A 15,842-nucleotide genomic window follows, 5' to 3' on the forward strand; every position below is an offset into this window, starting at 1 on the left:
CATGATGTCTCCACATTAGGACTTAAACGCTCATGAACACACAATGAAGTAAGAACGACTTCCCGACATGGGAAATCGGACCATCTGAGGAGCACATGAATGATACTTGGTGGTTTACGTATGACGAAAACACGTTGGGGCAAGCCCTCCCAGAACCCATGGAGATTGCATTGGAGTGCCTGCATTTAGAAAAAAAAAGCATTTTACATGGAAGTCTATGAGAGTGAGTCGGGGCGATTTCCAGCCAGGCTGATATCGCCCCAAAGGGCCGGAACGTGACTTCACACTGCATCTGATTGGAAATTCAGAGGCAGGACGAGTTGTTTCAAGTGAAAATGATCAGAATAATTAATATATTGTGTGTATATATGATAATAATGATGATGATAATCATACATTTATTATCATCATCTTTCTTTTCTTGTGGCTCAAGGAGGGGCGGCGCCCTATCGCCCTCTATTAGCCAGCTGCCCCTGGACCCCGTGTCTCAGCCTTCTCTTGAATAGTCTTGGTATACTATGTAGGCCTCTTCCTTTTTCAAATAAAAGTCCTATATTGTTTCATACACAGTCTGGCCATATACTAAGTTTTGACCTTGTCTTGTTAATACTTATCAGGTCCTACACTAATCCCAAATAGCTAGGAGAAAGTGAAAATAGACACCAAACCAAAGCTCAGGTCTCAGGAGGTTAAGAATCTGGTTTAATATGTGCATATATGCAGTAGCAAATTCCAACATGAAACAGACTTGGTTGCATCGCTTAATGTTTTTATGTTTATGTAAAAATACAACATGTCTCAGATTTCCCAATAATCAAACTTGTCACTGACTTCCTGTTGAACAAGAGGACTTGAATCTGTGTCAACAATAGGTTTTGCTACGCTGATCCTCTGTGCTGTTTCCCATAAGCCACCTGTACCCCCTCCTTAATCTATCAGCTCTGATGGAAATTCCTTCCCTGCAATGATGTGGAAGAGATGGAGGGCCAGAGAGCTCCCTCTCCATCTCCCACCTGACAGGCCCTATTTGTGGCCTTGCGGGCCCGCTCACCTCTGACAGCTCAATAAATTGTACAAATGGATAACAAATGCATTTGTTTGATGGCCACATTGTGCGGAGATGGGTAACACTCAGCCGCACCTGGAGTAAAGGTCTGCCACACAGTTGCATCCACAAAGGAAGTCGCAGAAAATGCAGGCTTCGCTGGGTCAGAGGAGAAAACAGAAAAAAAAGCACCTGGGGGCTTTAAGACAATAACAGATGCCAGGTTTCATTTCAAATGATGTCTCCACTGCCGACACGGTCGCATCTTTTATAGTTCTCTCAGTCCATCACTTTAAGGACTTTGAGTCACGAGGAAGCCCATCCTTTATGTTCGTGATCAACCTTTTATTGATTTTAAATATTAAACACACGTCTATGTTTTTAAAAATTGATTCTGACAGAGAGTGACAGATGGCAACATTAACAACAGAGGAAGACAATATCAGTCAAGTCTCACCTCAAGACACACAGGCTCCATTCTCCCTGAAGGTACTTCACTTTTTCTTTTTTTTTTAAATAAATGAACTATCGGCCTTGAGGCCCACAACTATCCATTCTCTCCCCCACATGCTCTGCCACTCACGTTGCTCAGTATTCACCTACTAAATGCTAACACAGGCTCCTGTGGCTCTTTATTTAGCTGCACACAATACACTGTCAATGCAGCTTTGAGTAAAAGCATACGTTTCACATCAAATGAGCCCTCGGTAGGGCTGTTATTACTTTGAAAAGAGCCACTTTGTGCCTTAAGTGCATAACATAAAATGCATGTTGTCATGACATGGTGGGTGGTTCTGCAGCGTGTGACATTTTCAACACACCCACCATACCTATTAGTTGCTGCCCCACGGAGCAGATATGATGGAAAGAAGAAGAAATGGCAAAATTAACTGATAATTTGGGCATTTGGACACTTTCTCATAATTTACATTCTGCATCATTTTTAATTATGATCCAAATGTCTCAGCCCTTCATATGATACCATTCTAAATAGCTTAAGAGCACTACTATACAATAAACATCACTTTTTTAAAGGAGGTGGGCAAGTAAAGCAGACCCACCCTCTTCTCATCCCTTTTCATCTCCTCCCTCACAATATTTTGTAATAGGTTTCATTTATTTTATTTAAATTTAAAATGAGGAACCGTCACATCTCTTCTTCTAATTAATTCACACAGGCTGAATTTGATTTCTGCTTTGTATACGGTAGGTTAGTTTACACGTCAATACATGCGTGCCCATCTTCAACGAGGCAATTCTCTTCACTACATATCTAATGGAAAAAACAATGCACATGATCCAGTCCTCGGTCTTCTTGGGGTCACTTTCATCACCATCTGGCTTTGTCCCGGCCATCTAAGCTTTACCCTCTATCCTTCTTCTTTTTTCCTTTGTCTGTTTTTTGAGGCAATGTATGAAAAATCCTCATCACTGCTTATGTGTGAAGTAAATCCTTGCTAAAATATCCAGCTAACTAGCTACATTTATGAGAGACACATAAAAAGGGAACTCAATTCCCTCCCATTAGATTACTTGAATGGCTGTCCCACTTTGCCAGTAACACACTGTCCCATTTTAACAACATGCTATTGGCGAACTGCAAGTGTCAAAATCGCATTAAAAAAAGAGAAAAGAAGATTAATATGAATATGGTCTTTTGAAATTCTGATTCGCCATGACATCCCATAACAAAAAAACAAAACAATTACAAGCTCTCCGTCATTTAAAAATGCTTTATAACCTTAATTATTTATCTCAGAACACGTTGTCATTCTACTTTTCACCATGATTCACTGCAAGGCTGTTGGATATGGTGTGCCACGCCCCCAGAGCTGATGTCACAGCTACAGAATCTATATTTTTTAATCAAATACTTGCTTATACTGAGCCCAGTGTTGACTTTTACTAATGAGAGTATATACATGATAAAGCTTAATTGTCCCACTATACTGTTACTCACCCTATATGAGGATGGACAGCACGTCTCCACTTACTTCCACTGTACAGAAATGAAGCCAATATATCGTGTGAAGGTGCATTTCCTAGAATAACGAAAGCAGTATCCGCCCTACTCTTCCTCTGATTGGCTCCTTTGCCTTTGTTGAGGTCTACACTGTTTTGAGTCCCCTCCCCCACACACGCACACACACTTGGTCCGTCTGACCAAGTGTGAGCAGCGCCATTGATCGTGAGTGCACCGATTGGTACCAACAGCTGTCAATCATGATGTCAAACCTCCTTTTTATAGCAACAAATACCTAGTATAAATGAAACTTGGCACACTTAGAACACTCGAACAAACATCAGCGTGATAAAATCCACATAAAATATCAGAAACCATCTTTGGAAAAAAATTTGTTTGGCCTGTGTCTGCTGACATGGAAGGGGCGGGGTTTATGACCTATACTGCAGCCAACCACATTTTGACTTCACTTTTGGGGAGCTGTCATGGTATTACACAGTATGCTTCAAACAGAAGAAGCCACCGACTGTTGTTGTGTGTTGCTTATTGTTTACTTCACCTGCATGTTTGACCTTCACTGTGTAAAATAATGTGCTGGCTGTTTTCACAGCTTTTGAAGGGGAAAATATTCTCGTCAGCTTTAGTTCTCTGGTGGACTCAAGCGTTAAACACAGACTCAGAGGCACAGATTTATTGTTATGTACTTCCGATGACTGGAGATGACAGGCGGAATGGAGATGGCAAGGTGGCATAGCTGACGGAGGTAGCGAGGGAGAGTGTGTAAGCAGGCAGGTGAGCAGACAGGCTGGCTGGGATCCACATTGAAAGAAACAACAACCTGGTGATGAGTGGGAGAAAAGCCGGCCTTGATATACTGGAGAGGTGATGACGGCAAATGTGTAGGATCCAGGTGAGCGGCAGGATAGGAACACACACACAAGCACACAGACACAAAGAGACAATCAGGGGACATGCAACACCGAGGGAGAAGTGGGGAACACAGAAAAACAGAAGGAGAGACGGGCACAGCTGTGAAATCTTTTTCCTCACCTTCAATTTGAGTTTAAACTTGTTAATGTACCAACATGATGTTGTGACTTTCTTTTACTTGAAGCCCCCTTTTTGTGAAAAATTAGACAAGATATATTCAAAGCAGAGTGTTTTATATGTCCTAAAACCTGCTGGATCTTTGTGCTACTAAGTGAGTGTCCATGAACAGCTTTTTAAAGTTTGTCTCTTTTTCTGTGGAGTATAGCTTTGATTTAATTTGAGTCCTTGGAAAGTTCTCTTTTCTCTTTGATCTTACCTTAGATGCAAGTCAATTAACACTGCTAAATATCAAAAAGGCTTGGTTTTGGTTCAAACCTTTAAAGCAATAGTTTTGGTAGGCACACTTATTCAGTCTTTATAAGAGTTAGATGAGAAGATGGAGACCACTGTGATGTCTATGATGCTAGAGTCAGGAAACGCTGTTAGCCTATCTAAGCACGAATGCTGGAAACATCTTTTTCCCAAGGATTAAACAAATAAGATAAGTTAATTTGTGAACTTTAGAGGTTCTGGAAGATGGATTTTGTTACATATGGACAGAGCCAGGGTCAACACATTCTCACTCCAACCTGGTCGTGGACTTAACATGTCGACATATGACGTGCAAGGTACCCTGGGTGCATTGGTTGTTGATGTTGTGGGACACTGTGTCAAGTTCTGCCTGCCTGTTGTCTTCTTTCAAAATACACTTCCGTCTTCACAGGAAATTTAACATTTACATACAGTCTCTTTCAAAATAAACACACTATGTCGGTACAACACCCCGAATTGACGGGTTTTTTTTCACACATTGTTGGGTTTACGCAACAAAAACGTGGTTAGGTTTAGGAAAAAAACAAAAAAATGTTTGCATTGTAGGCTATGTTTCTGTAAACCACAGATACGTTACATTTATCAACAACACCGTGGTGAATGTGTGGTTGGGTTTAGGCAAAAAAGGTCCTTAGTTTTAGTTAAGAAAAGATCATGTTTTGACTTAAAACCCCCAAAATTGGCAGCACAAAAGTCGCTGGATAAGCAGGGACAGGTCAACGAAAAACACCTGGGTTCTGTGGCTCAAAGGCTGCTTAGAAACATCACGGTGGGTCGGTAAAAACATCCGTAATCAGTGGATCAAATGCAGCTATGAAACTGAAACTAACTGCAGGGAGCATGGATTTTTTGAGAAATGGGACTTTGAAGCAATGGACATTTTTGGGGCTTTGGAATTTTGGGCCATGGGAACACTGGCATGGCACCAGCTATTTCCCCCTGTTTTCAGTCTTGTGTTAAGCTACCGGCTGCTGACAATGTCCTCAAAACTCTCAGTAAGAAAACCAAAAAATATATTTACCTGAATGTCGAACTATTCTATCGAAAGCTTGTTAATGAATGAAGGCCCAGGTACTGCTTTTTATAGTTTGTTTTTTTCCAAGGGAATATAGTTTTAATTTGATTTGAGTGTTTGAGTTATTTTTTCTCTTAGATCAAAAGGTAATAACTTGTCAGTTATGCCAAATGAAAACATCTGACTTTGAACTATTAAACCTTTGATTGATTAAATTAAAAAAATAAATAAAAAATTCTCGTTTTAAATCAAAGCACTTAATTGACCCTGACACATTCATTCATTCATTTGGATCCCCATTAATCACTACCAAGGTAGCAACTACTCTTCCTGGGGTCCATACAAGCAAACATTACATCATAGAGTAAAACAAATACAGGAAGATTTAACCTTGTGTCCCGTCGCTTTGTGTCATGAACTTATTAACACTGCAGAAACAAGTGGACTGTGTAGATCATTATGTCCAGTCGTTTGCAGTTCAAATCAGGCATCTTTACGCTTACATAACAGTGCAGCCAGCTGCCAGGGTTCTGATGACTCTTGAGTCTCGGTCCTTTAAACTCACAGTGAGACAGATGCTCTTACCCCAGAGAGGTAATGGAGATATCACCAGGCAACGGGGTATCCAAAAAGTGCAAAGAGCCAGAATAAATCACCCGACTTGGGCTTTATGGCATGAATATCAGCTCCAAAAATGCCTGGGGAGTTTAGGAGTATCAGAATTCAAGTAGCCATAATAGTGTTTTCTGGCAGTGGCTTACAGTATGTGGGTGTCTGTGTGTAATTGTATGCGTCTGTGTGTTTGTCTAAATGTAAGTACCGTATCTTCAACACACGTAGGAAGCTAAAATTTGCATCTCTGAGAAGGTGCAGGCACCTCTCACAGGCCCTCGATGTTCATGTGACACACAGGAGAGTTAGACTGGCTGCAAGGAGACGAGTCTCCTGGAATACTCATTAGTCTGCTAAGCCCATGCTATAACCATGATTTTAATGGGATTGTGCAAAGTATCTTGGAACAAAAAACAACTTCATTGCAGCTTGGTGAAAGCAGGCAAACTGAAGGAATCAGTGTTTTATTGCAAGGCAATGCCTTTTTCCTTTTTTTAAAGGCGGTGTAAGCACCATATGCAGCCCACAGAATGATCCAACACACACATTCAGCCTGTGACAGTGAAGCCTTAGCAGGTGGTGTGTATGTGGGTGGTGTGGGCGCTTAATATCCATCCAGGATGGCATCCACTTCAAGCCAAGATGGACTATAGATCATGTCTCCACCTCCTGTGGGTCAGGCCCGCTTCCTCACACAGGAAGCAACAAAGAAGACGAGAAAAATACTCTTCGCATGTTCTCTACCGTGTTCTCATTCTTTGTGCTTATCTGACCGAAGATGCACCATTTATGTTCTCTGCTAATGTTGTTTAAATCTTGCATTTTTCATGTTATACTCGTACATTGTGCTGAATTGTGTCTTTAAATTGCAGGGTTTTATATTGCAGTTTTTTTCCCCAGGATTAAAATAGACAGCAAAAGAAAAAAACACTGCTGCAGAACTGTGTTTTACAGTCACTGCCAAGATTCAGTAGGACCGCACTGATGGCTGGTGTGAACAGTTTTTTACGCTTTTCATTTTTGATCTCTTCCCTCAGTAAATTTAATCACACAAAATTGATTTAAACCTCTTTTAGATAAACAAAAATATTTGTTTGAGCTTTACAAGCACCCAAAACATACATCTAATGCTCTATTTCATCCCATATTTTAATGTGTAAGATGATTTTCCTGCATGTGAAACCCTAGTATTAGTGTTTTGCTTGCTTATTGCTTTTAATCCTGCTGTTTAATTCAACATTTCTTTCTGAACATGCATGCACTGGGAATTCAGTCCACCAGTATCAAGTTTTCCATCTAAACATCTGCTCCATTGCCTACTCTGTAAATGTTTGTGTGCGCGAGTGTGTGTTCAGAAGCACTTCCTTCCGCTCTCTGTCCAGTTTTAGTGAGCAGCGAAGTGTTGCTCCGCTGGCAAAGATCCTGCTCAGGCCATCCCTCTCCAGCTGGTATGAGACAGAGCTGCCAGAGTCGTCCTCATCTTATGTAAGATTATCAGCCCGGTGATTCAGGGCTGACTGATTTCACACTCTAAAGCTCACAGTTCATCTGTGCTTTGCATGAGGTGGCAGGACTCTCAGGCACAAGCTGTGTCTCCCAGACATGGTTTGTCCAGATCCTCGGCTTTTAAATGTCAGTCATGTCATTTGTTGCAGGAGATGGGTGTCGCGCCGAAAAGGAAATAAGAGGTACAGACAGATTGGTTTGGACGGTGAGTCAGGGGAGAGCTGTTCTCATTAATAAATGCATACATGTGTGTGTAAACACTTGAAGAAACAAGTGGCTCTCATTGATCTGACAGATTGTGCCCAATCTCTGTTATTTAATGTATCATATCTGGTGCTGTAATTGACTTACAACATTTGTCAGAGTTTTTTTTCATCAGTTACCTGCGTCCTCTGCAGTCCACATGCCTTTATTGTGGCTGTGTGTCAAAAAGAGCACTTGATGCATCGCAGACCTGGTGTCAGTTGGAGAGATGGGACGGTGCAATCATGAATCATGCCATAATTTGCCAAATTACTGAGCAGTGTAGAGGCTTAAGGCAATGTAGAGAGAGAGAGAGAGCTATAGATGCTCCTTAGTGGTCCTCACCGTCCTCTGTGTACCAACAGCTCTTTACTCAAGTTCTTAGCACTGATTGAACCTTTGGACTCTGACAGTCAGACAAATAGCACTGTTGTCTTTTGTCTAGATTATGCTTTTCTTGTGCTCAGTTCTCTCGTGTACTCAGTCTTCAATTGGACTCTCAGACATGCACCCTGTGACATAGGGTTGCAAGTAGATGTTGGCTGATCTTAAGGGGACACAGTCAGCAAAAAGGACTGGGGCCAATAGTTTTCTATTCAAAAGTAACAACATTTTTTAAGAGAATGTTCTGAAAAAATTGTCAAATGAAAATACAAATTAATGAGTGTTTCCATCCACTGTTGTTAAATGAGTTTCTAAGGCTGCTCTCATGCACTGTTGGTATGTCGACCTACAAAAAGAAAAGCACCAGAATTTGTATGTACTCGTAATTCTGGAAGGCTGCAATCACGTGACCAATGCGCTGATGGGGGCAAAGAAGGAAGTAGTATAAAAGAGCTCAAGTTTGTGTAAGGTGGCAGGTTGGTAGATGGGTCAAACAAACATAGGACTTTCCCCGGGAGACCAGCGTTTGTGTCCTGTGTGAAACCAAGTGAAATTTGAGTTATTTAAACGTACACCATCACCATGTTTCTTTTCCTAAACATAACTTCCATAACTTTACGAATGATTAATAAGATTGTCACCTCAGAACAACACCTGTGTTGAATGAAAAACTCACATTAAATTAAAAATGGTGCCATTTATATGGGCTGTATGCCCTCAAAAAACAAACCCATCTCTGTCATGATTTTCATTCTTTTCCTTTTCTTTTCTTTTTTGGGTAAAATAGTCAGCAGCAATCTACAACGAAATTAAACGCTTATTATACATAAACTTAAACTCTAAGTAAACTGTATATATTTTTTAAAAACTATTCAATTAAATGAATACTTTATTTTAAGCACATTTAACTTTATTATAGCAATTCTTTATTTAAATGTATTGTGGCAGTATTTATTTGATTTATCAGTACTATATTTAACTTTATTATAACAGTACTTATATTATTAATAATAGCCTTAATTTAACTTGTCAAGACTGACAAGCTCTACAAGTCCAGCGAGTGGTTGCCAGTGTTGTGTGTGTGTGTGTGTGTGTGCGCGCTTTATTATTTATTAACTATTAACTAGCGTGCAGTAGGGCCCGTCACAATAGCCTGCACTGGGGCCTGTCGTAACTATCCCGCACCACTGATTGCATACAATCTTAGAAATAACAACACTTTTCTCTTTCTTTTAGTGTAAAGAGGTACAAATGATGAACAGCCTGAGATGTCTTAGGGGAAAATAAGTGTAATTTCAACATTATGTCTCAGTTTTCCACATTCAGTAAGTCTACTTCTCACTGTCATTACATGTGCATTTGTCCATACATGTCTGCTTCTGTGTAGTAATGTTAGCATCACATCACCACACCAAACTAAAGTGGAAGCTATTAAAGCAGGTTAACCCTTTGAAACCTGGATATCAGTTTTCTTGTGCTGCATTCAGACGCCTTTCACAAGCATTTAAACCTTTGAAACATGAGTGAACTCGTTTGGTTTCTTTTGAAAATGTGCTTTAAACATGACAAGAAAAATAACCTGAAGAAAGAGAGGGGGAAATTATTACAAAATCAAAAAGAACTAAGGGAAAAATGCACAGAAAAAATATATTTATAATTATTTTAAGTGTACTTTTAAAATTACATTACAGGAAAAAAAAATAGATATATTTAGCACTTTTTTAGGTCGTTTCCTCATTTGTTTGTTTGTTGTTGTTGTTTTTTACCTTTTTTTTTAATCTATTTGTTGGGAAAATTTCTTGATAATTTTTGTGTCATTTCTTTTAAAGTTGCTCATTGCCTTTGTTGTGTATCAGGCCAATTCACTCCAGTATTGTTTTAAGATAGAAGTCTGATACACATTCTTGTGTACTGAAGCTGCTGATTGACAATATTTTATTATATATTATTATAATATTATTAAGCTGTACTCTGTTCAGGGTAGAAAAGCCTCTGAAGAAGCATTTTACATGAAGTAGGCAACTTACCGTTAACTTGCTCCTGAAACCTGGCACCTCTTAGCTGTTACAAGTGCATCAGTACTAAGTGTGCAAAGTCTTACGGAGGGCGTTAGACCCTTTGGAGGGCCAGTTGTGGCCTGTGCTATCAATATCTAGATCAGTGGTTCCCAAATGGTCCAGCCAAAGGGTCCAAATTTCTCCTTAATCATTAATTCAAGATCCACACAGTTTAGTATATTCAGCATCATACTTGCATTTGGCCATGTCATCGAGCTAGTTTGCTGTCTCTGTCAAGAAATTGTCCATTAGCTACTCACTCTACAGCAGGAAAAAGCACTTCAAAATAAAAACTATATAAAGAAAATTCAGTGTACTTCAAAATAAAGTGTATTACCAACATGACAAGTTCGCGAGCCACTTGCAGTCCATTCAGAATGGACCCGCGACCCACCTTTGAGAACCACTTAACAGTAACATTTTTCGTGGAAAAAATAAAGGAATAAAACACAAACACGTACAGTGCACAGTTTATTAAGAACTACTCATCACCAGAGAAAATTATTTAACAAAATAAATTATTGCTGCAAAGGGAATATTGAGGTATTGGTGCTGCCTGTTGTGCATTTCCAATGTCATGGCTCTATACATGACCTTAAAGAGTAAATGTAAATGTAACTTTTTTTTCTTTCAAAACCCTCATTACAACTGCAACACACCTAAATCTCAGAGTGAGTGCTTTGCTGTGGCTTCATGGAGTATCACACACCATGTGCTGAAGTGTGACAGATGGAGTCATTGTCTCAATTCAGCCTGCAGACTCTGGTAACCCATTTTTGCCGCTACATTTTCTCTGCTACATTTATTCCTATTTTTGTACTCATTAAGAGAACAGAAAGGAGACTGTGAGCACTAAACTGAAGCTTTTAGTGATGGGCCTTCATCTGGAAGGTATTTGTCGCCGTAGTAGGGTATTTTTCATCAGTGAAAGCAACAGAAAAACAGAGTTAAATAGAGAATAATTTCCAATTCATCTAACTTTTGGTCTACAGGACATCCACAAAAACATCATTACAGCTTAATGACTTCCAAAAAACTCTCTCTATGAATAGCACCTCTAAACTGAAATTTCACACACAGCTCCCCTAATTCAGTCCTCTACTATTCCACAGTTATGTTAAGACTGTAGGTTATGTAACAGGTTCAAAGAAGGTGTAAGAGTATTGAAAAGGTTTCTAAAAAGTTACACATCTAACCCAGGAAGACATCACCATAGAAGCCCACTCCCTCCACCTTCTTGTCTCCAGCTTGATCGACCAGATCGGGAAAGTGGGCGCCCACACACACATTGACAGCCTCCTTCACCTCTGCTGGCAGAGACCTCAGTTTCTGATCATGCTCCTTCAGGGCCTCCTGATTGAGCTGCAGATACAGGGGCCAAAGGTTAGTTAGAGGTTACAGGCTCGTCGAAAGAACACATCGACATTTTCCTTAGTTTCTTTTCTCGGCCAGGTGCTTATCATAATCTTTGGAGAATGGATTTGTGTATTGGCACCCGTAAAAATAAAGATCACTAAGCTCAAGCTCGAGTACTGGCTTGAATCCAGTGGATTGATTTTAAACAAGAGCGATGATAAGCTGTTTTCAGGATATTTAATAATGTGGCGGTGTGCCTGTATTTAAGAAAATGTTTCAATATACAGTCAATGGTGTTAAATACATACAGCAAAGATTAGCTTTGCATGTTGAAATAGAAATGTTATCCTCATTTGTCCCTTAATCTCTCAGCACTCGCTTGAATTCCTCCCACTGCTTCTCTCTATATCAGAAACTGTGTTTGAAAGCTAATACTACTGGTGAGGCATAAAAACACACAATCCATCTGGCGTTCACACGTCAATGTCTAAACTATTTAACACCTCTCCTCTCAATAATAACTGCCAAGATTTCATCAATCCCAAAGCAAAGCATTGTCACAATAGTGCTCTGACATCATTTACAGCGGTGGGAGCGTGGTGGTGTTTTCTCAATCACCTAAACTGAATGCGTCACTTTGAAACATTACGTATGATCACTGAATGGACAGATGGCCACGGCTGACGAGGAATTCGAGGATTTGTTGTTGGCATAGTTTGTATTTTAATCATGTATTAATCACACTGAGGGGACACACCTAATATGTGGGAGGGTATTTCCACCACAGGAAATTACCCAGGGGACCAAGAACTCAGGAATCAGGGGCTTGTGATGATTACCAACCATCATGGTTTGCAGTGCGAAACATTTGATGACTGGTCATTATCTTAGGGAGCTTTCAGACCTAGAGTTCACTTGCCTTGGTCCAAATCAGGGACAATTTTTTTTACAAGTTGTATAATTGCCTAGAGAATTGCCTAAAGCTGCTTTTGATTGGTCAGAATTTCCATGTGGGAAAAATCCAGGAAGCAAATAAAACATTGAAGAAGAGTACACTTGCAAGATAAATGCGACACTTTCTAATGTCACAGTGGAGGGACAACTACGCAGGTTGATTTTAGCGCTGGTCATCGTGGACTATATTGCTGTCATTGTTCATTTTAGTCAAACCATACAGTTTAAAAACGAGGCGCGGCTGCAACAGAAACCAATGTTTTAATGCATTGAATGTGCTGAATGTGCATATTAAGGCAGTACAGGAGGACGTACATTAATAGTCCTCCAGGACTGTAACATGCTCATGTTTAACCCAAACAATGTGTCATGTGACTGCAGTTGGTTCGGATTGAGGTCGGAACAAGTTCTCACCACAAATGAACCGCACCAGAGTTCGTTTATAACCGGACCAAGACCACCTCTTCGAGAAGGTCTCAGTCCGGTTGTTTTGGTGCACACCTGAGTGCAATTGCTGTCCTCACACCTGCCCAAACGAACCACACTTAGGGGGCAAACAAACTTGAGTTTGATTGAATCAAACCAAACAGGGCAGGTGTGAAAGCACCCTCATTTGTGTTCACAGCTCTTCAAATAGAAACAGGAATGTGCAAAAGGGACTTATATGGCCCAGACACCATCAAACTGATGTAAAAAACCAGTGGCGACGAAGGCCAGCTGTTGTGTTGCCTGTGTTTTGGCAAAAAAGTAGCACTTGAACACATTGCAAAGATAGCAGAAAAACTAGCATATACATTCTGCACCTGCATGAGAGGAACTAACTCTCCATACCAGCAGGTGGCAGTAGTGTTGCCAACTTTGCAATTTTCTTGCTAGATTTAGCAACTTTTCAGACCATCTTAGTGACTTAATTTTGAAAAGAGCAACTAGCCACAAAGTTAGCAACTATTAAGACCATCAGGATAAAAAGAGAGAAATGTGTTATATTATAATTTATTCCCATACATGCCGCTCAGAGTAACTGCAGTCCTGCAGCTCTTGCGCCATTAGCACGAGGGCTCTCGCCCTCTCTTTTCTTGTGCCCTGAAGAGGGTTTGGGACAGGCAGTTCAGTTCTTTTGAGTTTCTATAGTTACACCGACGCTCTTGCTGTTTGGATTAGGAGCGCAAAAAAAGGGGTGCACTTGTACACACGTAAAAGCTCTCATGCCATAAAAATATTTGTCTTTCAATCTAATCTAATTCAGTGAAGTCTTAATGCTTCCATTAATGTGCCATGACATCACCAATATTCAAACGAGTGTATGTCATCTGGCGACTTTCAGCAACTTTTGGAGCTAGCGCAAGCTACTCTTTTTGGAAAAGAGTTGGCAGCACTGACAGGCAGTGATCCGTAAAAGAGAAACCAGAATTAGCACGTTAACAACAAAACCTGATGGTAAAAGGATATTTATATTAAGGATATTTACCGTGTGCTGGCAAACAATAACACACAAAACAGTGTCAGGTGTGTGTGTGTCAGGGCTTTTAGTTCTTGGTTTAGCTCCTGAGTTCTAGTTTTTGTCCACAAGGGGTTACATGTCCATGCAACGTCCTCCTAATTGTACCCTGGTGTCAGTGCGTGTACCTGATTAGTCAGGGTCTTGATTTCCTCCAGAGTCACAGCCTGTTTCTTCATCAGAGCCGCTTGCTGTGGGCTGTAATCTGAAGACTGTAACGACACAGCAAAGTACAACACATGTCGCTATTGAAAAACACGATTGATCTGCGGTTTGAGTCTGTGCGAGTGTGTGTGCTTGTGGTGTCAAGTGAGAGATGAAAGACTGTTTTCATGCCTATGAGCGGTTCTGCTCATGTTTCTCCCTGTGTGTGTTTGTGTGTGTATATCAAGAGAGGAATGCACTCGTGGGATGCAACCTGAGCAAGAGAATCGATACAGTTAAGTCACAGCAGGTTGGACTTGTCTAGTTCGGTTATTGCACATGGGCCATTCAATACTGAGGCTGCGCTGATTAAACAAGTGATTGTGTTAAAAATAGTTGCCGTAATTAACAGGCAAATGCTGATTAAGTAGATCAAAATGAGCTGAAATACGACCCTTATGTGCGGAGGTGTGAGTGGAGTTTTGCTCCCATCCAGATGGAGTCGATGAGAGAGGAGCAGAGTGAAGTGGCCTGGTCTTTAACCCAGATACAACAGGTCTGAATCTTGATGAGCCAAAGGAGGAACAAGAGCAGAGCCCAGTGAGTCATCGACCACACATGGATTAGTCTGCTCCCTGTAAACAGCTTCTGAGTAATGGACAAGCCTGGCCTATGGTCAGAGCCCGCTGCACTTTACACAGTAGGTAAAGGTCTGTGTGTGTTTGCCTGTGTGGGTGGTTTGTGGGTGAATGGGTGTGCATGCTCACGTGTGTGTGTGTGTGTGTGTGTGTGTGTGTGTGTGTGAGAGTACTTACAGTTCAACAATGTGTGTGTGTCCGTGTGTGTCCTTGTGGTCTGTGTATGTAAGCATGTGTTCAGATGTATGAAAGAAAAGTGCAGTAACATGCCTTTTTCTTCCATGTCTTGTTCAGTTCTTGAGACACTTGCTGTCTTTTCGTAACCATAGTTACATGGTTAAATACAGTACGTGTTGAACAAGCCAGTCAGTCGATGTGAAGTGTGAGCTCTGGCAGTGCTGTTGTTTAAGGTACATGTGCAGTGATGTGAGTGTGCAGCTTCAGACCTCAGTTAAAATTGGGTCAGCATTTTTGTGTGAATTGTTATTTCCTTTAAAGGAGTAGTTTGACATTTTGAGATGTGTGCTTGATCGCTTTCTTGCTGCAATTTAAACGGACAAACATGAGAGTGGTACCAATATTTTTTTTTAACAGTATAAGAAAAATAAAGTGCTTTTTTCATTTTCAGGTACATGTTTACATGCTTTAATATTCAAAAAGCACTTTATTTTTCTTATACTGTCTGTGTTGGAACACCTGTATTAACCCTCTGACCGAAAAGGTACTTATTAGCGCCTCTCACTTTCAGCCCCCTCCCTTAAAAACAATGTCTGCTCTGACTGGTCAGCATTTCCAGGTCTTTGGCATCTGCACCCTCAGCATCTCTGCACCATCACTGCATCCCTGGAATGACTAAAACAGAGTATCGACCTAATCATGCTTACAACAACAATCACTTTCCAGTAGGCAACAGGCAAATGATTTAACTGAAATTGACAAACTTGTTAATTTCTGTTGTCGTTTTCAGCCCTAACTGTAACATTTAAAGATTTATAGTTAAACATGGTGGTCTGACCTATCTGACATTTCTGTTATGCACATTTTATGTCTTTAATAAACCAAATC

General features: G+C 40.5%; 1 protein-coding gene across 1 annotated transcript in view; it reads right to left on the reverse strand.

The window, feature by feature from the left end:
- Window positions 1-10,742: 10,742 nt before the first annotated feature.
- Window positions 10,743-15,842, reverse strand: part of plcb2 (phospholipase C, beta 2) — a 29,326-nt gene continuing 24,226 nt past the window's right edge. The window contains exons 31-32 of the mRNA XM_050061840.1: window positions 14,124-14,207; window positions 10,743-11,549 (exon numbers count right to left, since the gene is read on the reverse strand). Of these exons, the coding sequence (XP_049917797.1) occupies window positions 11,379-11,549; window positions 14,124-14,207 (255 nt within the window). The 3' untranslated portion in view covers window positions 10,743-11,378. The remainder of the gene's footprint in view (window positions 11,550-14,123; window positions 14,208-15,842) is intronic.

Source organism: Epinephelus moara, chromosome 14 (genome assembly GCF_006386435.1).
Source record: "Epinephelus moara isolate mb chromosome 14, YSFRI_EMoa_1.0, whole genome shotgun sequence".
NCBI lineage: Eukaryota > Metazoa > Chordata > Actinopteri > Perciformes > Serranidae > Epinephelus > Epinephelus moara.